A 23,430-nucleotide genomic window follows, 5' to 3' on the forward strand; every position below is an offset into this window, starting at 1 on the left:
CTTTATAGTTTATTAGTTCTAGAATTTTGGGTGATACATGAACGTTATAGTTTGAAGTTTGAATTGTTCTTATTATTTTATCATATTGATTTATTTATTCAATCTTGCACTTAATTATTTGATTGCTTGATCACCAATTGAATACTATCTACGAATCTAGAATTGAACTCGGGAGAGTAAATTCTAGATTACATATAAGATTGGGTAGAGCGCGATCTTGAACCTGATTAACGGGGAATAGATTTACGGTTAGGATAAGGATATACCTAATCGCCTTATTTGGTTATTATACGGGAATTATTAATGCGTTCTTGTTAATCCTAATTCCATAGGAATATAGGCGTTAGGTTAGCTTGAATAGGCGAGTAGTACTTCGGGAGAAGGCTACGAGTAATATTAACCCTATCAACCAATAAACTAAATAAATTAATTAGACAATTTAAGTGTAAAACTCAACGAAATTGTTAGCTAACCCATAACTCTAGAATATCGTCTCTCATTGAATTCATCTCTAATATTGCCGACTTATTTTTTTTAATTTCTTAGTTTTCGACTCTAGATTAGTTTTAGTTAATAATCTTTAGAAAAGTACTTGAACAGATTAACTATCTTAGTTTAATTTAATAAATAGTTAATCACAAGTCTCTGTGGGTACGATATCTGGACTTACAATCCTATTTTACTTGTCGACCACGTATACTTGTGTGTGCGTTTGGGAGCAACAGTTTGGATTATGTGTTCTTGAAAATGATCGAGAATATCCTTTGGAGTTTATATCTGAACTTTGAGGGAGTTCAGTGAAGATTAGAGTTGATTTTAGTTGAAATTTCAGATTAAATCTCCGAGAGGAAGAAAATAAAATATACAAAATACATACAAATAACATATAAAACACATACAATAACATAATATGTATGAAGTTGTACGCAAATTGTATGAAAGTTGTGTGATGTTGTATGAAGCAAAACATGACTTTAACTGCGATGAACTCATGTTGAAAGATATATCAAATTTTTTATGAAAGTTGTATAATGAATTATATGAAAGTTGTACGATGTTGTTTGTATGAAGCATGACAACAAACTTTAACCGGTAATGAACACACCTTGCAGCTACTTCCGTGTTGTATCATAAATATTTTGTTCCATCTTGATAGGATTTGTATGCTGCTTTTGAATTTATCTGTATTGCAATATTTTGAAACTATATGAGGTTTTCTTTGATGCTCGCATCATATTAATTTTTGTTTTTGAATATATTTGCACTCCAGTTTAAAATTTTGAGATAAACTTCAATGGCCGTTAATGGCAGATTATTTGTAATTATATCAATTTGTACCTTGTTAATTATGTATATTAATGCCAAATACAATTTGCTTTTATGATAGTAGAAAATTGTGGCTGAATTTATCGATTTTTGATGTTATATAGTTATTATCAATGGTAGATTTATGAAAACTTATGAGTCGTAATCAGTTGGGTGTTTCGAAACTCAGTTGAAATTGACTTGGAAAAGTTAAATCCAAACCTTGAAGTAATTCGAAGAAAGATTGAACTAGAGTCGCGGAATTTGTCGCTTTCTGATGCTATAAAGTGATCGTCAACGGCAGATCTCATTAAGGAGAGAAATAATGGGATAATCTGGGCGCAACTATTGCTTTACTTCAGTAAATCCCTGATTGTATACAAATTGTAAAATATACCAAGATATTTTTTGAAAACTTGAAAACCAAGATAAATCGTATAAATAATTTCTTAACTTCATATATAAATGAAAAAACCCCTATTTTATATGTATGTATAGGCCCAAAACTTATGTATACATTTTATTGACAATGTAGAACCTAAGCATATTGACTTGGTAAACAGAGAATTGCCCAAACTGTCTGAACAATTGCCCGTGGGAATGTTCGTTGTTGGACAGTATTGCTCTACAAAGGCTAACACATTACCTCTATTACTAGAGGCTGCCTTTTTTTCCCCGTTCTACAAGTAGTGGAAACAATTGTGAGATAATAAGTATTCCTATTACATTTTCTTTTTTGCCGTAAAATAATTTAGGCAAAATACATAAAGACCCCATTAAACTTGTCCAGAAAATATATTTGAACACTTAAACTAAACGGGTGACTTTTTACCTCTCTAAACACATTATGAGTAAATTTTGTTCCACCCTCCATGACACCAGACCAATTAAAGAGTAACAAGTGTGAGCCACGCTCTTTCTGGTGATGCCACGTCATCAATGAAGTTTGCCATTTTAATGACCCGGTCCATCACTAATAAATCCACCCGATTAAAATACCCGACCCACTTTATTTAATTTTTACCCAAGTTCTAACCCCGATCTCATTTCTTTCTAAACACAACGAGAAATGGTCTGATGAACTCAAAACCTTGTGTAGATTTTTCCCCAAATCTCGTCGATTAGAGCGCAGATACTGCGGTGTAACACCTCGAAAATTTTTTGAAGTACTTCAACACTATCAAGAAATTTGATGTGCGTAGGCATGAGTTGCTATAGCCAGTTGAGATTGATACCGTTATGGATTTAGAATCAGACCTTTTGAAGATAAATGGAAGGTGGGAATTTTGACTCTAAGGCTTATCCGTGTTGATAGAAAGGATGAATTATAGTTGTAGCTAACGAACAAGTACCTGGATCTGCACAAAAATATGCAGAAGTGTAGAATGATCACACCACAGCGGTGCCCAGTAAGTATCAAGACTAACCTCGGTGGAATAGTGACGAGGAACAGTCAAGACACCCACTGGTCTAATAAACTGAACATGTATAAGTATATGAACAACATAAGTATGATATCTACATAAAGACTATACAATATGGCTCACAATACAGAAATGGCATTAAGGAAGGAAACGACAAGTATTAGCGGAATATCATGAAAATGACACAGACAAAGTGAATGGAACACAACCTAAATTCGGAATCACAAATATAACAAGGACAAATAATAACTCAGCAACTACAACCGCTTATACATCAGGTTTTAGTCAACAACTCCACGAGGTACCGAACCTCGGACAATTCATAACTCACGGGTCTAAATATCTGAACCCTAACACTTGGCATCATGTGCCCTCATAACACCTCATAACCGCACTGATGACTCACGTGCCAATAGAGCCATTCTCACATAGAAGGCAAGTAAACAAGGGTGAGCATCTATGCTCAACAATGTCAAGAACACCTCTTATCCGATAAGAGTGCTTAACTACGTGTATGCTTGTGCAAGTGTCCTACCATAGTCCATATCAACAAATAAGCATAAGAAAAAATAATGGACAATACGTGGAATATTTTCTCATAACTTTCACAAGATAAAGCTCACACAGGTACATATATCACTACACAAATATCAACAACAAGAATTCCCCCAGGCCACAAATCATCACAATTCAATCCCTAACACAACCCACCTTGTCTCGTCACGTGTGCAGTAATAAAGTAAGTGCCCACCTTGTCTCGCCACATATGCATAACAATGTTCTCACCTTGTCTCGCCACATGCGCAACCCCCCTCCTGCATAACAATGTTCCCACCTTGTCTCTCCATATACGCAACCCACATATATATATCCCGCCTTGTCACGCCGCATGTGCAAATATCAATAGTAACAATAGCACGACAGAAACCTCGTGCAACCCCATAACAACAATCGCACGACAGAAACCTCATGCATCACAATAATAACAACCGCACGGCAGAAACCTCATGCTTTACCACAACAAGTACAACAACAACAATGACAATAATACAAAGTACGATAAGTAAATCATCTCAAGAACTTTAAATCACAAAGAAACGGTAGAACCAATTCACAAGAAATAACCACAGTAAAGAATACTAGGCGTAAAGAGAATAACTTAACAAGGGAAAATTTATGTGTAGCAATGATCCCACAATATACATTTCAATAACAGAGAAGCTAACACGAGTCACGTAATTCTAAATAAGGATAAGCAGTTATGAAAAATAGCATGACAATAGAGGAGGTAAAATCTTTAGTTAAGTCAAATAAGAGTCAAATAGGCAATAAGAGTGAATCTTGAAAGCAATTAATTCTAATTAAAGCATGTAGAGGTGAAACTAGTAAATAGGAACTTAATCATATCAAGAACAACTTCATACTCACTGAATATAAGGACCCAAGAATCCTAAAAGGCCAACTTTTCACAAATAAGTCTGAGCACGCACTCGATCATAATATGTACAATATCTTAACAAAATATTCGGGAGTGAACAACTCAACCGGATAATATTTCACAATTTGGCACTTTGCCTCAATATGATTCACGTCCCTTATAATTCAATACCAAATTTTCAACAACGTGAACTGGGAAGTAATTCATCAAGGAACAACACCTTCTTTAAATCATAACTTCAAGAAATAAATAGATTTATTCATCTTATTAACTAAATTTTCCATTTAAATTATCTGTAGGTAAAATCAATAATAAAAGTGTTTTCCATAAAAATGGCAACTCAAACAAACACAGAGTTCTTATAAACATCAAGTGAAAATCACACTAAATTATCATATAAAAATAACTTCGGCAAACAAGAAATGATGCATGACAAATAAGGGATTTAATAAGTTACAACAATTTTTCAATTTAATACTTAAGGGCGTCTACGAATTTCAACCGATATAATATGCACATATAAACCAAGTACATACTCGTCACCTCGCGTACATGGTTTTCAATTACACAATCTTTACATAAGACTCAATACCTAAGGGGTAATTCCCCCGCTGCCTTCGCAAATGCGAGGAAAGTGTCGCATTTGCGACTACTGAACCTTGCAAATACGAGTAGATGTTCGCATTTGCGAACCTGCCCTTCCCAGACTCCCTTCGCAATTGCGAAGGTAACTTCGCAAATGCGAGAACTGCTGGCCCAGGCTTCTGATCGCAATTACGATGAAAGCCTCGCAATTGCGAACCCTGTTATGTTCATATTTGCGATGCCTGATCTCGCAATTGCGAGATCAGAGGCCTGCAATAGGTTCAGTTATACCAGCAAAATTTTATAAGTTCAAAACATCCCGTGACCTATCGGAAACTCACCCGAGCCCTCGGGGCTTCAAACCGAATATGCCCACAAGTCTAAAAATATCATATGGACTTGCTCGCACGATTAAATCGTCAAAATAATACCTAAAACTACGAATTTAGCACCAAATCGAATGAAATTCTTAAGAACACTTTAAAATTCATATCTTCTCAACAGGACGTCCGAATCACGTCAAATCAACTCCGTTTCTCACCAAATTTCACAGACAAGTCTTAAATATCATAATAAACCTGTACCGGGCTCTGAAACCAGAATATGAACCCGACACTAACAATGTCAAACATCAATCAATTCTTGAAAATAATTAATTTTTAGACTTTTAATTTTCATCAAAAATTCATAACTTGAGCTAGGGACCTCCGAATTCGATTCCGGGCATACACCCAGGTCCCATAATGCGATACGGATCCATCGGGACAGTCAAAATATGGATCTGGGCCCGTTTACCAAATATGTTGACCAAAGTCAACTAAAATCAACTTTTAAGGCATAAATTTTTATTTTCATCAATTTTCAACATAAAAGCTTTCCAAAAACCTGCTCGGACTGTGCACGCAAATCGAAGAGGGTAAAAATGAGATTTTTAAGGCTTAAGAGCGCAGATTCGAGTTCTAAAATATAATATGACATTTTGGGTCATCACACAGCCCTATGCAACAGAGATTTCCAAACTCTTCTCGTATAGCCTATAGTGTATCCATCATAACTTTTTGTACACACTTTCAAATGATAAATGGTTTACTTTTCTGAAAATTAGACACAAAGGGCTACAACTTTTATTTTTGGATCATCTCCAAATTCCTTATATATTACGAGATATGAGCTTTCAAAGTCGGATTAGTGCGGCAGGAGTTTCCTCTACGCGATCGCGAAAAGTCTTCCGCGATCGAGATTCACAGTGTCGAAACAGCAAAATCGCTCTTCGCGATCGTGACCGTTTGTCCGCGATCGCGATGCATACCTCTGTGGCAAAAAACCAACAACTAAAAATGATCTAGAAATGGTCCGAAACCACTCCGAAACTCACCCGAGCTATTCGGTACCCCGTCCGAGCATACCAACAACTCTCAAAAGTCAAAACCTCAAATCACATCAAACAACGGTAAAATCACGAATTATACCCCAATTCAAGCTTAATGAAACTAAGAAATTTCAACTTCTACATTCGACGCCGAAACCTATCAAATCAAATCCGATTGACCTCAAATTTTGCACACAAGTCATATAAATGACATAACGGACCTATAAAAAATTTCAGAATTGGATTCCGACCCCGATATCAAAAAGTCAACTCCCCGGTCAAACTTCCAACTTAAACTTTTTATTTTTGTCATTTCAAGCCTAATTTCACTACGGACTTTCAAATAATTTTTCGGACACGCTCCTAAGTCCAAAATCATCATACAGAGCTATTGAAATTATCAGAATTCGAATTCGAGGTCATTTACACATAAGTCAAATCTCCGATCAACTCTTTTTATTTAAGCTTCAAAAATGAGAATTGTTCTTTTATTAAATTTTGAATCTTCCGAAAATCAAACTCGACCACACTCGCGAGTCATAATACATATTATGAAGCTGCTCGAGACCTTAAGTCACTGAACGGGACGTTAATTCTTAAAACGACAAGTCGGGTCATTACATGCAGATTGTTGGCTTCTCTTGTAGGATCATCATCTTCCATGCAAAGCCTAACCAAGTTAGTTGACCGCACTATATGTAAAATAGAAAATCTGAGAAACCCCTCAAATAAGAAAAAATTCGAACCACTCAAAATAAGCCCTAAAAACAGATGAACCAAAAGATTATAGAGAAGAATAAGGCTTTGATTCAAATAAAAGGATTTGATTTTGTTAAAAATTCCATATCTTGGGCCAGAAATTGTGACTAATTGAAGGAGAGGGAGATTTAGGGTTCTTGAAAAAGAGAAGAAGAATTGGAACGGGTAATTCAATTTTGCCGTTGGGTTCTCTTTATAAAGTAAATGTGATTTTAAAATAATTTTTCTTTTTAAAAAAAAATCATTTTATCCATTAAACTTAGTGTAAAACGCGCTCATAAATGATATGATGCCACGCGCTGGGTCTGGTGTCATGAATGGTAGAATAAAATTCACTCACAATGTGTTTAGGGGGTAAAAAGTCCACTACTAAAAATTACTTTTTTACCGACGCAAATTACCGAGGGACGTCCCTCGGTAACAAGGCTTTACCGAAGGAAGTCCGTCGGTAAGTGATAGGTAGGTAAATCTTTTCTCGGTAAAATAAACCGACAGAATCCTTCGGTAATTACCGATGGACCCCATCGGAAAGCCATCGGTACCTTTCTGACAGCATTTGGTCAAATAATTTTACTTACCGACGGATATCCGTCGGTATATTATAAAATAATATAATATCAATAATATCAATACCGACGGATATCCGTCGGTAAATAAAAAATAATAATTTAATATTACTGACGGATACCATCAGTATATTTAGAATTTTAATTTAGTAATTTAAAAATTAAAAATATGAATAAATTCATATTCCGATGGATATCCGTCGGTATGTTCAACAAAATTTAAAAATTTGGTTTAAGTCTACCGACAGACTCCCCTGGTAATTAAGAATTTTGGATTGAAAATGAATAAGTTTTCCGATGGACTCTGTCGGTAAGTCCCTTGGTAAATCTGGTGTATTTTTGGTAGACAATGCTTATTTTTGTTGCACCACCTGCCAGTCAGAATATTACAATAGAAACAGAAATGCAACCACAATAAAATAAAAATTAACAACAATAAAACTTTATAAACTATCCAAACATCCAAATTATCACATCAAACATCAAAACTATCCAACCAAACTTCAAAATGTAATATTCAAAGTCAACATCCAACTAAACAACAATCCAATCAAACATTAAATCACTCCTCGTCTTTGGATTCCCCCTCATCTTCTTCATCATTTATATTGTTTCCATCACTTTCATCCTCTTCATAAATGTAGCTTTTTGGCGGAGAGCGGGGCAGGCCAATGAAGTGGTTCACAACTACGCACTTTATATAATAAAACATTTGCTTCATATATGTTCTCAAACATTAGTGAAACGCAGATAATCTTTGCCAATAACAGTCCCCGAAACACAACTAACAAAAAGAAGAGCTTATTAACAAAAAAGTATATACCTTGTAGTACACACTCGAGGCGATGATAGTTGCGCTCGGAGAAAAGGCTGTATTCTCTACCCTTATACACGCCTCCAACCACGTTCAACCAATATGGGAGAGTTTCTTCCTCCAATGGAATGATTGGCTGGCCTTGCTCATCGGTCGGCTAACTCCTAGCGAGCTCTTCCAGAGGAACAACTATCACAGAATTTTCATATTCTAGACTAAGAACCAGAAAAAAGCAGAGTGAAAAACCATCTACCTATAAAGGGTCTTTTAGTAAGCATTTTGATTAAAAAACCAAGCTTCACGAAATACTAAAATGATTCCTTAAGAGTATGGTAGCCTGATGTTTGTTAATTGTATACATTCTTATTGTATGTAATGACTGGTCACTTTATGTTGAACCTTATCAGGCAAAAGAATTCACGATAAATTGTAGCAACATGAGTTGTTAATTCTTCTTGTCCCAGAATGGAAAAACAAAAGCAGTTAACAGTACTACCAAATGCAATAATGAACAGACTTGAAAAGTTACTTACGTGACTAGCCAGCACAAACCACAACAGATAATATGCAGCACCAGTTCAAAACACAGCTGAAAAAAAAAGCTTCAAAACACCCAAAAATGACTACCCAAAAACGACCTCAAACCACCCCCCAAAACCAGCTCTCTTCCACCTTAAAACAACCTCAAACCACCAACAAACCTAGATTGAAACGGCCCCAAAAACAGCCCCAGTAACTCGGCTAACAATCTAATGTCAACCATGGAAAACGCATCTCTAAAATCAGTTAGAGAGGTGGAAGAAAAAAAAAACTTACCGGAGATGGAGAGGAGCCTGAGTGCTGACGATGACCGCTTGGATTGCCGACGATGACGACGATGGCAGCTTGGTGTAATGCACTTATACTTGGTGTAATGTCAATCTATAAGCTAATTACAACTAATGCACTTACTAATTATAAATAATACACTTCTACTTAGTATATTATCAATGTATAGGCTAATCAATTATTAACGTTAGTTAAGCATACCACTACTACACTTCTACTTACTGTAGTTATCAACTTATAAGATAAACAATCACTAATATTTCTTGTCGATACCATTAATACACTTATATTAGCGTGTAATTATTAATGAATAGGCTTATCAATAACTAACATTACTTAAGAATACCACAAATCTACTTCTACTTAGAGTAATTATCAATTTACAAGCTAATTACCAGTATTATATTACTATTTAGTATAAATATTACAAATACAGTTTCACTTAGTGTAATTATCAATAATTATTATAAGCTGCAAAATAATCTTAAGGATATTTCTATAAAATAGCATCTAGGTAGTGTGATTATCAATTTAGAATAAATCATCAGCCAATCCACTTATGTTTAGTGTAATTATCAATTTATAAGCTAATTGTCACTAATACACTTCTATATAATGTCATTATCAATTTATGGTATAATCGATCCTAACATTACTTAAGGATACTACTGATGCATTTCTAATTAGGTAATTATCAGTTTATAAACTAATCAATCACTAACATTTCTAGGGGAGTTAGCGTTGCCTAGAGAGTTAGCCGTCTGGGGGAGGAAAAGAGTAAAAAGGGAGAAAGGTCTTAGTAGGGTTTTGCTCTTTTGCCCAATTTTTTTGCTCAATGTATAAGCTAATCAATCAGTAATAGTTCTTAAGAATACTATTAATACACTTCTACTTAATTAGTGTAATTATTAATACATAGGCTAATCAATCATTAATATTACTTTAAGAATACCACTAATATGCATCTACTTTATGTAATTATCAATTTATAAGCTAATCAATCACTAATATTTCTTACTGATATTACTAATACACTTCTACTTAGTGTAATTCTCAATGCATAAGCTAATCAATCAGTAATAGTTCTTAAGACTATACTAATACACTTCTATTTAATTAGTATAATTATCAATGTATAGGCTAATGAATCACTAGCATTACTTCAGGATACCACTAATATTACTTAACGATACCACTAATAAACCTCTACTTACTTTAATTATCAAACTAAAGATAAACAATCACAAATATTTATAACAAATAGCACTAATATACTTCCATTTAGTGTATAATTATCAATGTTTAGGCTAATCAATCACTAATGTTACTTATATAAGGATGCCACTAGTTCACTAATACTTAGTGCTTTTATCAATGTATATAGGCTAATCAATCATCAACATTACTTACAGATATATTATTAATACACTTATACTTCGTGTAATTATCAATCTACAAGCTAAATACAACTAATACACTTTTGCTTAGTATATTATCAATGTGTATGATAATCAATTGTTAACGTTACTTAAGGACACCATTAATACACTTCTACTTACAGTAATTATTAATTTATAAGATAAACCATCACTAATATTTCTTACGGAAACGACTAATACACTTCTTCTTAGTGTGTAATTATTAATGTATAGGTTAATCAATGTAGTTAAGGATACTACAAATTCACTTTTACTTTGTGTAATTATAAATTACTAAGCTAATTACCACTAATATATTTTTAAGTAGTGTAACTACCTCCACTTAGTGTAAATTTTAATAAATAGGCTAATCAACCACTAAGATAATTAAGTAAATACTTACCGAGGGACTTACCGACGGCCTCCCTCGATATGGTGTAATAACAAATACAAAATAATTATGTATAAGATTATATATTAAATTATCGACGAAAGTCCATCGGTACTGTAAGAACAAAATTCAAAATATTATGTAAATGCAATAGCGATTGAGTACGTCAATAACTTTATTTTCTTTTTCATTTATATTTTTAAAAGCACCGAGAGACACTGTCGGTACCTAAAAAAATAATTCAAAAATATAAATACAAAATATTCCGAGGGAGTCCGTCGGTACATTACCGACAGAGTGCATCGGTAAAACCAATTAAATTTTGACCCGTCAAAGTATCATTATTTACCGAGAGTTGTTCGTCGGTTATTTTTAAAAAAATTAGAAATTAAAAAGTTCAAAAGTATCGAGGGATTCCGTCGGAAAGTCCCTTGGAATAGCGACGGAAAAAAGTCCTTCGGTACTGCTGCATCGGTAAATAGTTATCTTTTAGTAGTGCAATCACCCGTTTAGTTTAAGTGTTCAAACCTATTGTCTCGACAAGTTTAACGAGTCTTTTATGTAGTTTGCCAATAATTTATTTAGAGTATGCTCAACATTGACCGCATCCGAACTACCGATATGATGTTTTTCATTTTTATCGATAGAATGCATAAATTGGAGAGGCTTTTAAATTTTTTTTATATTTATATAAAATAAACTATAAACCTTATATATGGAAAACCAACTGGAGATAAACGAACTAATTTAACGTAACAAAATATCAACTAGATTTAGAAAGAAAAAAACACACAATAGAAAACTCAAAAAGTATTTTCTATTTTCATCTAATTTAAAATATTCAGTCATTTGTCATAGTAATCCTAGATTAATTTACCTAAAGAAGTAAGCAAAACTCTTCAAAGAAAATAAAAACTTAGAAGACAAATAAAAAGAAAAGGAATATAATTACAAGTCAGATTATGACATGTGAAAAATAGCAAAATTCATTTTTTTTTTCCAGACAATAGAACTGTTTTTTTCTTTCTTTTTTCCTATACAGAGTTTTTTATTGTTCGAGCTGTTAGCAACAATTGGCTTGTATATCTCCAAATAGTAGCAAAAATTGTTGATTGGATGGTGAAGCAAGCGTATCGAATCATGCACATAATGAACGAAATTCCCAATCAAGAAGATGAAAACCACATGATTTTTCTCAAGATCCTGAGAAAAAAAAGCTTATAAACAAGGCTCCAATCTTTCTTGTTAATTAGGAGCTGCCTTCACTCTCATCACTAGTGTTGAGCCATACTTCTCCGGACGGAGATTCCGCTGGGCTTGGTACTTGTGTGTCTGTCTGATATTCTTCTGAATCTGCTGCCGGAGATTCTGCCGGAGATTCCTCTGGGGATTCTGCCGGAGAATCTACTGGCGATTCTGACTGTGGAGCTTCTACCACTACTAGTTCTGTCGTCGGAGCTTCTGCAGAAGATTCTGTCGGAGATTCTGCGGGAGCTGCCGCCGGAGCTGACACTGGAGCTGCAACTGGATCCACTGTTGGAGTAATGTCACAAAGTTATGTTTTTTTATTATTCGAAATGTAAAATTAGTATTTACATCTTGAACTATTCTTATACTTTTACTATATTTAAGGTTTCTAGTAATAGTTTAATGCATGTTTTTAAAGGATATTTCTGACTAATATACAATAATAAAAACAACAATAATAGCAACAATTAATTACGGCTCAATCCAAACAAGTTAGGAGTGAGGTCTTTTTATTAATGATTGATAGTTTTACAAATTCAAGTTTCTAATTTTGTTGTACATGTGTGTATGCATGCATGCACACATATAGATATATATACACACACATTTGTTTCTAAAACATCTAATATAAATATGATTTGTGTTTCCTTAAAAGTTGTTCTAGTAATCTTTTAAGAAGTTTTTTCGATTTTTTTTCTAAAATTAACCGTCTAAATCTTAGGTTCATAAGAAGATTTGTCTTTACCGCTTCCCAAATCTTTGTATTCCTCGTCATCCACAGGGGAGTATTCAACAGAAGCGTCATATTGTGGTGGTGGTAAGAAGAATCCAGGTGTATAAGGGATACCAGTAGATGGTATCCATGCATCTCCATCTAGAAATTGTGATGCTGTGAATCGTTGAACACGATTTATCTGTAGTTCCTTAACCCCTTGCCATTTTGCACGTTCTGTTTTGGATGAACCAGACCCTCTATTGTTGAATTCAGTATAGAATAGTGTGTTCAGAGCGAATGTTTTATTCCATTCCACCCATCCTTCTGGCTGAATCAAATCATCAATGGAAGATTCCATTATAATAGTTCTTGAGTACTCTTTCCATGGACGGCCAAGATATGTCTTGACTTCCCCCTTGACCTCATCGTAAGAAGAATCAGCCACGATACTGCAGTTTTGAAACACAAGACCTGTTGGCTGGCGTGCATCTGTCCTTCCTTGTGCTGTGACAATGCAATGCTGCTCTTTTAAAGGTTTTCTTACTGCAAGAGTGCAGTTTTGGAACACAGCAGCACCATCGCCGAAAACAAAGTCTATGGTGCCTCTGATAACACAATCTCGATAAAATTGTCGATAGGTGTGGACACAGAGCGTGTCTTGGTAGCCATCGATATGGCAATTGTAAAAGATTGACTTATCTGCTGCTACCCTCAAAGCTACGGCTTGGTGTTTTTCTGGACCAGCAGAGTTCTCGAACCCGATGTCCTTAGCAACGAAATAATCTCCCATTACAGCTACAATAGTCATATTAATTGTTCTATTAAAATACCAAACAAAGAAGAGAATAAAATAATTGCAATACTATTGTTTGACTGGCACGAATTTAAGGAAACAAAGAAAAGCTTTTCGCACATACCAAAAATGTTTTTAAAACTCGTAGTCTTAAACGTCTCATTATATTTATATTGTTTAAGTTTAAAGTTATGAGTTTTAAATATAAGAAGGTGTCATTCTTTTTAAAATTAAGAATGAACGGAGGGAGTAATTGTTATGAAAAACTAACTGGTATTTACAATAAAATTGTATATTTATTGTGCCAAAACTTACCAGCAGTTGCGGTGAGATAGGTGGGAGTGCCATCTTTGAAGTTTTGGTTCCCGGTGATTCTTGTCTTTGTTGGACCATCTCCAATGACCATCAAATTCGTCATAGAGCTAGTAAACTCTACTTTCTCATTATAAACACCCTGTTTGATGTACAGAACATAAGTCTGGTTTCTATTATTGGGGATGTTTTTGAGAGCCTCGTTAATAGTCTTGTATTTGCTTGATCCATCCTTGGCAACAACAATATCAGGTTTGATTTCCTTGGCAGCAAGAAGTCTGCGCCTTCTCATATCAACCCAATCAGGCAACAACTCATTTCCATGACCTAAGATAGGGGCCTCGTCCAAAAGGAGAAGACGACGACGACTGGAGCTGCCAGCATTGAGGCTTGTGAAGACAGATGAAATCTCGGTAATCATGTAAAGGGCATTGCTAGTTAGTTCCATCGAAGAATTCAATGCCCTTTTCATTTTCTCCTCTGTCTCTCCAGTGGTTTTCTCAAAGCCATCCAAACAAGTTTCTTGATATGTAATAGCACCACTTAACCAAATCTTCAAATCAGCAATCCAATGACTTAGATCATTGAACTCAAAACTCTCAAATTTGGTGTGTGTTCTATTGAGATCATTAACGGCTTGCCATGCCAGCTTCTGACAATTCTCCAGGGCAAGTTTCGCTCTTGGATCCTTCTCGAGTTTTTGCAACATTGTTGAATTCTCAATTGCTTCCTTAATTTTCTTAATTGCTACCTGAAATGACTTTTGGATAAGGTCTTTGGGATCTGAGGAGCCTTCAGCTGAGGACTCAAGGCTCTCAACACATGTATGTTGATAACGTGTTGTTTGGCAAATGGATTCAATAGTTTTTTGCGAAGTCGTGGCATCTTGACCATTATTATCTGAGTCCTTCCCCTTCATTGTTATGGCTACTGCGACTACCATAGCCACCAAGATTAATGAACATACACTGATAATCGCGACATTCCTCTTACGATTATTTCCCGCCATGTTTGATCTCTAATGGGAAATTTAACGGCTGGTTGAATTAGATAATAAAACAAATAAATGGAAATATTGTTGCTTAGTGTTCGATTTACCAAATTGTAACGGAGAAGGGCCTGGAGATTTGCTCTTGACCCTCTCCTCAAAATGGCTGGAAAAAAGAACGAATAAGAGAAAAGAAGTTATAGCATTTTCCCAAATTTTGTTCTGTTCTAGATCAGAAGCTTAGAGGGAAACAAGCATATTGACGGAGGATAAAAGTGAAAGTTGGTAATTTGTGTCTTATTATAGTTTCCAAAAAGCTAGGATATTTTTACCACCATCCACCAACTCCTATTTTTTTGACTGATCAATTTCAAATCCTAAAGTTACGGGGGATAAAACAGTGATGTTTAATCGTAGTCCCTTGGGTACATTTTAACCATACTTTGTACACGGCTTAAACACAATAGTACTTAACCGTAAGCATACAAATGATTTTAACACGTTTATTTACACGTTAGTCCAAACAAATTTTCTACTTTTAACAGGAGAAACGTACTGTTGTTAGTCCCCTCTACTAATTTGTTCTTGCAAAACAACCAAATGCAATTGAACAACACATGGAAGGCTAAAATTTGTACATGTAATGATAATAACGACAGTTAATTCCAGTATCTTATTGACCTGACATCAATTCCAGTTATATAAACTCAAAGAACCAAACTGGCAAACAAACAAATAAAGAAGATACAGTGATCACTCGGAATTAACCGAAGAACACAACCAAATTAAATAAAAGATCAAGAAAAAATTCTTGCTTAAAAATATAAACCACCAGTGTAAGGGACTCCAGTCCAAGGCAGCCAATAATTCCCCACTATGAAATTGGAGACAGTGAAATAAGATGCATCCAAGAAGTTAATCTCACTACGATAACCAGGCCATGTAACCCTATTACTAGTATCCGATCCTGGACCCATGTTCTTATATTCAGCATAACACAATGTACTTAACGCAAAATCTCCTGTCCAAATCGACCAACCATCAGGATGAATAAAACTGTCCAAAAATGATTGCATATAAACAGTTCGCGAGTACTCTTTCCATGGCCTGCCTAAATATGTCCGTACTGGAGTAGTGCCATTGTACGAGGCTAAGTCAGAAGCGGGTGTGATGGTACATTTGTGAATGGATATGCCTGTGTTCTGGTTAATGTCTGATCTGCCCTGTGCTGTAATTGCATTAAATTGGCCGCGCAATGGAAGGCGTGGATATATGTTACAGTTTTGGAAAACAACTGCTGCATTTCCGAATATGAAATCTATTGTCCCATAGATATCACAGTTCTTGTAGAACTGTCTCAGGGAATGTGTGTACAGAGTGTCTTGATACCCTTCAAAGCTGCAGTGGTAGAATGCGGATAGATCAGCACTATTCCTAACGGCTACTGCTTGGAACTTTGCTGCTCCTGCTGTGTTTTTAAATGTAATGTTTACTGCCACAAATCCTTGCCCGTCTACAGCTGCATGAGTATCAAAGATCGATTACTTAGATCCATAAAAGGAACAGTTTACCTCTGTGTGCATGACAATTTAAGTGGCACCATTCTGATTTCGAAAACTTTCTTGGACCGTTTATTATACGCCTTTTAAATTGTTAATTATTATGACTTATACTAATTATTACATAAATTTCAAATACGTACGTAAATTTTATTGCAAAAAACATAAAGTTTCTATGTCCGAATTCATTATCAAAATTAAGAAGTTTGACTTTCAAAATCCGAATGTTGACACATAATTAGTTGGAACCGAGAAAATAATTAAAGATTGTTTGATTAAATTAATTAATTATAAGTAACCTGATGTAACATGTTAAATTAAGTTAGGTGTTAAATCCTAAAAAGAAAAGTGGTGCCTTGTTCCTTCCCATAATTACAGAATACTTATTAGCTTCATCTATCTCCCTTCTCCCCAACCAACCTCAAACCCTTAACTCCTAAATTTTCGTCGGTGATGATATAATAGTAGTACTACTATATATATACACACAACTGTCTTTATAGTAAAGAATCCTTGGAGATTTAGATGACAAGCATGTGGTTATTTAAGAAACTTAAACAAGATATGACTTCAATAGAATATATAATCCATTAGCGAAAGAACATGGGGAACTGCATGCATGGCATTAATTTTGTCTTCCTTTAAACTATAATATTATATGTCAACCCCATATGATGTGTTTAGATATGCACCGAAAAATTAAATATGTTCCGCAGTCTGATATTTAATAAACCATAAAAGAGCCAAAAAAGATTTGGTTTTTCAGTTCTACATATTGACTGAAGATGGATTAATAATTTAATATATCTCGATGTTAAAAACTTACCAAAAGTTGCAGAATTGAAAGTTGTCCATCCATCAGGTACATTTCTATTCCCGGTGACTATAGTCTTGTTTATGCCATCACCAACCATCATCAAATAGTTCTTGTTTTTAGCAATTGAAATATACTCAAGGTAGACACCAGCAACCACATATATCTGGTAATAGCCTTCATTTGCTGGGGTATTGTTCGGGGCAGCTGCGATTGCATCATTGATAGTAGTATAATCCCCACTTCCATCAGGATTCACTACCACCTTTTGGCTAATTTTCAACATACTCCAACTAATTACCTTCCCTAAAACAGAATCAGGATTCCACCCATTCTTAAAGAGCGCGAGTGACACACTACACGTCATGCTTCCTGTTGAGACATAATAATAATGTATATGTAATTGAGTAAATTAAAAATATGTTTCTTTTAACGGTTTAGATTTTGAAATGAGGTAGTCATACAATGTAACATAGTTTCAAAGCAGACAAGAGGTCATAGGTTCAAATCACACCGTCGTCCAAAAAGCAAAAAAAACATATTTTTAAGTGTTTGGTTAATGAAAAAGAATCACTCACATATGAGGGGCATGCTGAGACATAATATAATTAATTATTTCATCCGGTCCACTTTAATTGATTTTTTGGTTATTTTTTCACAGGAATTCACCTTTTAACATTAATTAACAATAAAATTGACCATATTAACCTTTACTATCTTTTTAATTTGTTCATTGAAAATATAACAGATACTCTAAGATACTCCAAGGGCAGCTTTGAGAAAAAGAAGTAAATTCCTTCTTGATATTTGAAAAAAATCATATATTGTGGACAACGAAAAAAAGACCAAAAAATCAATTAAAGTGGACAAGAGGGAGTAAACAAAAAGTGTGCACTCTTAATAAGATTGTAACAGATTTCAACACTACGGCGTACCTTTAGAAATTATGGGTGTAATCAACTTAGAAACCTGTAAAATAGAAGGCGCAACTAGAAGACCATCCAAACAAGTTTGTTTATTGGTTATAGTTGCACTAAGCCAGGTTAATACATCATCTGCTTCTGTATTCTCAAGGGAATCTTTTGGTTTCTTAGTAACAGCAGCAGCAGTAGATAATAAATCAACGTTTAGGCCAAGGAGGAACTGGCAATCTTGGAGAGCAGAACTGGTGCTTTTAGGGAGTAATAGATCAATTGGATTGAGGAAACCGTTGATTGAGTTAAGAATCTGACTAGTTGTTGAAAGGGAAAGCTGGATGGAGAGCCTTCCTGAGTCATAAATGTCAATAGAATTGTTGGGAGGGAGTAAAGTTTTGCACAAGTTAGGAAAAGGGGTGTTGCTGCAAATTTCATCAGAAGAGAGAGATGCATGAGAAGGAGAGAAGAAGAATTGAAGTATGAAGAATACAAGGATGGAATGTGTGAATGCCATGGCAATTAAACATTGGGTATGAATAATACTTATCTGAAACATGCATTTATATAGCAATGAGTTTCATAAAAGAATTGTCATTTCGTAAACAATATATATAGTTGGATTGATCGTGCCAACTTGCATGCCATGCTGTTGAAAAGAGGTGCTATTTTATTACGGTAATATCTTCTTAGTATTGATTCTCGGTGGTTGCAATTTATTTCTTATTATGCAAAATATAAACATCGATCTGCAAGCAAAGTCAAGCTGTACCTAGTGAACTTTGAAACTTTAACCTTAATATTTAAATTCCATTTGGAATTAGGAAGGGTTCTCCATCAAGATATATTAAAAGGGAAAAAAGAAAGGTGCATTTTTTAAATGGGAGGAGAACAATTCTGAAAATATATAGTACCACTTAAGTATAATACATGACTCATAATATTAGATTGGATAATTAGATCTAGTTCAGATAACTTTGTAAATGGCTGTGAAGAATTGTTGCTTCAGTTGTCCTTTTGAGTTGAGTGCAGGGATAGGATCAGAGTAGCATACAAAGATAAATTTCAATTGCCTTTCTTAAAGCCAGTATAGATGGCAAGAACATCAATATTGACTACGTTGCATTAAGTAAAATGCTAAAAAATGTATGCACTATTTCACGTGGCAAAGTATGCACATACCAAAGAGAAAATGAAAATAGTAATCACATGATTTTAGGAGATTGGGAACTATAAAAGTCAACTTTTTTGCTTTCGCAAATTAGCAAGGGAATATTTAACACACAAAGAAAGGTTAGGTCATTTTCCACGTTAAGAAAATTTAATTAACCTAATTACGACGTGCCAAGCAATGGAGAGAATTGTTACATGCATACACAAGTCGCTTTAGACGTTCCACGTCCATTTGGAATAAATATCTTACTTTGTATGTATGATACAATATGCCATCATGAATTATATACATAATATAGAAGATAATGATATAAACATAAATTTACTCCATTAAACAAATGAGCTATTAGTTACTGCTGTAACCTAATTGGTAAGACCAGCTGTGAACTGGACGCCGGTAGCCGGCAACCACGACATGCCGTCGATGAAATGTTGAACGGTGAAGAAACTAGCCGTTGACGGATCTTTGATAATATGGTAACCGGGCCACTTAACCCGCCCAGAAAGCGATGATCCAGGCCCATAGTTCTTATACTCACCATACCACAAACTGTTCAAAGCAAAGTTCCCATACCACTCTAACCATCCTCTGGGCTGGACCATACCACTCATGTAAGTATTCATGTACGCAGTCCGTGAATACATTTTCCAGGGCCGGCCCAAATAAGTGGGCCTAGTGGCATAAACATAGCTATCTTGGATCGAAAATCCAGTGCTTTGATCTGGGCTTTTTCGACCTTGGGCCGTGATTGTGACCTTCTGTAAAGGAAGTGGCTCTCTAGTGTAAATCTTGCAGTTTTGAAGAACAGCTGCACCATTGCCAAAAATGAAGTCTATGGTGCCATAGATGTTGCATTCGCGGTAGAATTGGCGTAGAGAATGGGCGTAAAGTGTGTCTTGATATCCTTCCATACTGCACCTGAAGAAGGCCGACTGGTCCGAGTCCACACGTAGAGCCACGCCTTGGAAATTTTTGGGTCCGGCAGTGTTGCGAAATGTTATGTCCCTTGCAATAAATCCCTTGCCCGAAACAGCTGTTAAAAGAAACATATTATTAATCAAGAGAAACATAATTAGTTTGAGTCTAAGATCTATGCAATGACGGTATAAAAAATATTTATACATTCAAATTATTCAATAATAAATTACAAGTAAATTTGTGTGATAAGCATTATCGGGTAACTTGGTGAAAATGGTAATCGGTTTCTATCATATGTTAAACTACATTGAAAGTCATTATGGAATAAAGTTATATACAACTGATAGTGTAAATAAATTTACACTTCAAGTGCAATTATTTATCCAACTTTTGCAGCTTGTTACCCTATTTTTCATCCTACCATATCAAGTTTACTCTAAAAAGTACATATTAGTGTAGTCATCAATTTAACCTAATGGTTCAAAAATAACATGACCTAGTCAAAAGGAACATACGGAAGAAGGGTTGAGAAAAATACCAACAGTTGCAGTTCGAAATGTAGTCCATCCTTGCATGAAATTTCTGTTACCAGTAATCACAGTGGCTCCAATCCCATCTCCCACAAGCATGATGTTGGTTTTTTTCTTCTTCATATCAACGTTTTCATGGTAAATTCCCCTCTTCACGTAGATCACATACCTTCTACTACTATAGCTAGGAGCCTCATATATTGCTTGTGCAATCGACCGATAATGGCCACTTCCGTCTAAGGCTACAACAGCATCTACATGCATTTTATTTGGACTAGAAGTTAACATCTCCTTGTCTCCATTAGTCATCCACTCCGGATATTTTGGATTTTCATATCTTATTGTCTCGTTTCTTGGTGATTTAAATGGTAAGCTATGCAATTGAACATACAAAGTTAGAACATTACTAATGAGTTGTGTGACTTGTGTTAAACTTCCCTTAATAAAATTTTCAAGGTGTCGGTCCGTGCCCTCAAATCCTTCTAAGCATGTATCTTGATTGCTCAAAGCTGCACTTAGCCATGCCTTGAGATTTCCCTCATAATGAAAGTTCTTTAAACCATCTCGGATTTTTCTCATTTCTCCTAACGACCATGCTAGTTCAGTGACCGAGAAATCGAGAAGTTCTTGACAATCCTCAATGGCCATTTGATCCCGGGATGAAGCAGATAAGGTGCTGAATTTTGTGATTGATTGAATGGCTAACTTTGCCTGATTGAGGGAGTTTCGAATGGCTGCTCTAAGGATTGAATGTGGATCCCTAATATGGCCATGATTATCAAGATTGGATTGAATGTGTGAGAGGCATAAGGCTTGGTTTTGTATGTTGTTGCAAGCTTGAATGATCATGGCCTGAGGATCAAGAGTATATGAAGTTTGATATGGATGGAAAGTTTCATGTTCATTAAGGGAGAGAACTTGGTAGAAAGGTAAAAGGATGAGAATAAGGAGAAATTTGGGAAACTCCATTTGATGGTTTTTTTTTTCTTTCAATGAAGTGGAAAAGGGAGCCAATTTAAAAGAAATATAAGAGGGTTAGGAAGGGAATACAAATTGAGAATTGTTTGTCTTGAAAGAAAAGGGAAATTTCTAGACATGGAAATATATGCTTTTCTCTCTTTCCAACTTTCAAGTTATCCTGCCTTGTATGGAATGGTTACAAAATTCTTTTTACTACTATGTATTGTCAATTTGTCAGTGGCTAAGTAGGCTACTTCTTGACATCTAAAGTCAGATTCTCCAGTGTGTGGGCTCCATTATGATATAGTTTGGTTTCACACTGTTAAATAATGTTAGTCTCCTCCTCCCTTTTCTTCTTAGTTTTCTTGTTTACATTTTACATGGCCACATGAACCAGACTACAAGCAAGCACAAAACGGCAAAAGGGTTAAATTGACACTCAATTATCATATGGAAAGATATATCATCCCGTAGCTACTTCTCATTCACTCAATCTTCACGGTATAATCATTGCAACTTTTGCTTACATATATACTCCGTACGTAATAGCTATCAAAAGTTCAGACCGTCAAGTTCAAACGTACTTTTCCTAATGCTGTTCACTGTTCCTAATCGCCTAGCACACAACTTGAGAAAGAAGAACTTAATTTACATAACACTGTTATTGTTCTCTGTTTATCTACTTTCTTATGTAAATTTTATTTTAAAAATATTAAACAATTCAGGTCCGGGTTGAGATCAAAACTAAAAGATTTAACTCTGTACTTCGACAATCTTACATTCTTTCAAAACAGAATATCTGGTTAAAACAGAGGAAGTACAAAATAGGTGGGGTTGTCTGGTTGGGCGGCGAAAAAAACCTATTCGCAAGAAAAGCATAGGTCATATTACGGGAAAAAGAATAGAGACCAGAAATTAGGGGCGTGCATGATTTGGTAAATACCTAATTATCATGTCGAAACCGAAAATTTTGATATTTGATATGGTATTTGGTTTAAGTTTTAAAAAAAAATTGGTATTTACAAAAATAATACCGAAATACCGATACCATACCGAAATATATATAAGTTACACAACGCGTATATTATTTATTATAACATACTAAGTTGCATAATACTTTTCTTCGGTATGCATGTTGAGGCTGACAGTAAAGCCCATGTACTTCTTTAGAAAATGGAGGAACAATGTAGGATGCAGATTTTGACCTTATTCTCTAGGATACCAAGCATCTTAACGTAATACTTTTACGGTTTTAAGGTATTTTTTTCTCGTATATTGAATTGCATATGTTGGATTAGGTCTTGTTGTATTCTTTAACTTCAGCAATTAGCTCTAAGCAAGTAACAAGACATTTTTAATGATTAAATTTATTCTTTTATGTACCTTTTTTCTCTATGGGTTGATACTTGCTGGTTTTGGACAAATTTTTTGTCAATAGTCATGTGAGCTTAGAACGTTTTCATTTTTATATTTGTGAGTACTTTAATTAAGACTATTACAGTTTATGGCTTTATGCACTAGTTAATATTGAAACCGAATAAACCGAAGTTACTGTACCGAATAAACACCGAAAGGAGAAAAGTCAAACCATACGGAATATAATTAGAC

General features: G+C 34.9%; 3 protein-coding genes across 3 annotated transcripts; all 3 read right to left on the minus strand.

The window, feature by feature from the left end:
* Positions 1-11,694: 11,694 nt before the first annotated feature.
* On the minus strand, positions 11,695-15,204 carry LOC107780114 (pectinesterase-like). Its single transcript, XM_016600636.2, has 3 exons — positions 13,969-15,204; positions 12,891-13,655; positions 11,695-12,430 (listed from the first exon to the last, which is right to left on the minus strand). Exons 1-3 carry the CDS (start codon positions 14,972-14,974, stop codon positions 12,147-12,149), a joined length of 2,055 nt encoding a protein of 684 aa, XP_016456122.1. The 5' UTR covers positions 14,975-15,204; the 3' UTR covers positions 11,695-12,146.
* A 407-nt stretch (positions 15,205-15,611) lies between these two features.
* LOC107780115 (pectinesterase-like) lies at positions 15,612-18,775 on the minus strand. The gene is made up of 3 exons (XM_016600637.2): positions 18,262-18,775; positions 17,339-17,698; positions 15,612-16,472 (listed from the first exon to the last, which is right to left on the minus strand). The coding sequence occupies exons 1-3, from the start codon at positions 18,755-18,757 to the stop codon at positions 15,769-15,771; spliced, it is 1,560 nt and encodes a 519-aa protein (XP_016456123.2). The 5' UTR covers positions 18,758-18,775; the 3' UTR covers positions 15,612-15,768.
* An 869-nt stretch (positions 18,776-19,644) lies between these two features.
* On the minus strand, positions 19,645-21,850 carry LOC107780113 (putative pectinesterase/pectinesterase inhibitor 22). Its single transcript, XM_016600635.2, has 2 exons — positions 20,871-21,850; positions 19,645-20,447 (listed from the first exon to the last, which is right to left on the minus strand). Exons 1-2 carry the CDS (start codon positions 21,829-21,831, stop codon positions 19,777-19,779), a joined length of 1,632 nt encoding a protein of 543 aa, XP_016456121.1. The 5' UTR covers positions 21,832-21,850; the 3' UTR covers positions 19,645-19,776.
* Between the last annotated feature and the right edge of the window lie 1,580 nt (positions 21,851-23,430).

Source organism: Nicotiana tabacum, chromosome 19, assembly GCF_000715075.1.
Source record: "Nicotiana tabacum cultivar K326 chromosome 19, ASM71507v2, whole genome shotgun sequence".
NCBI lineage: Eukaryota > Viridiplantae > Streptophyta > Magnoliopsida > Solanales > Solanaceae > Nicotiana > Nicotiana tabacum.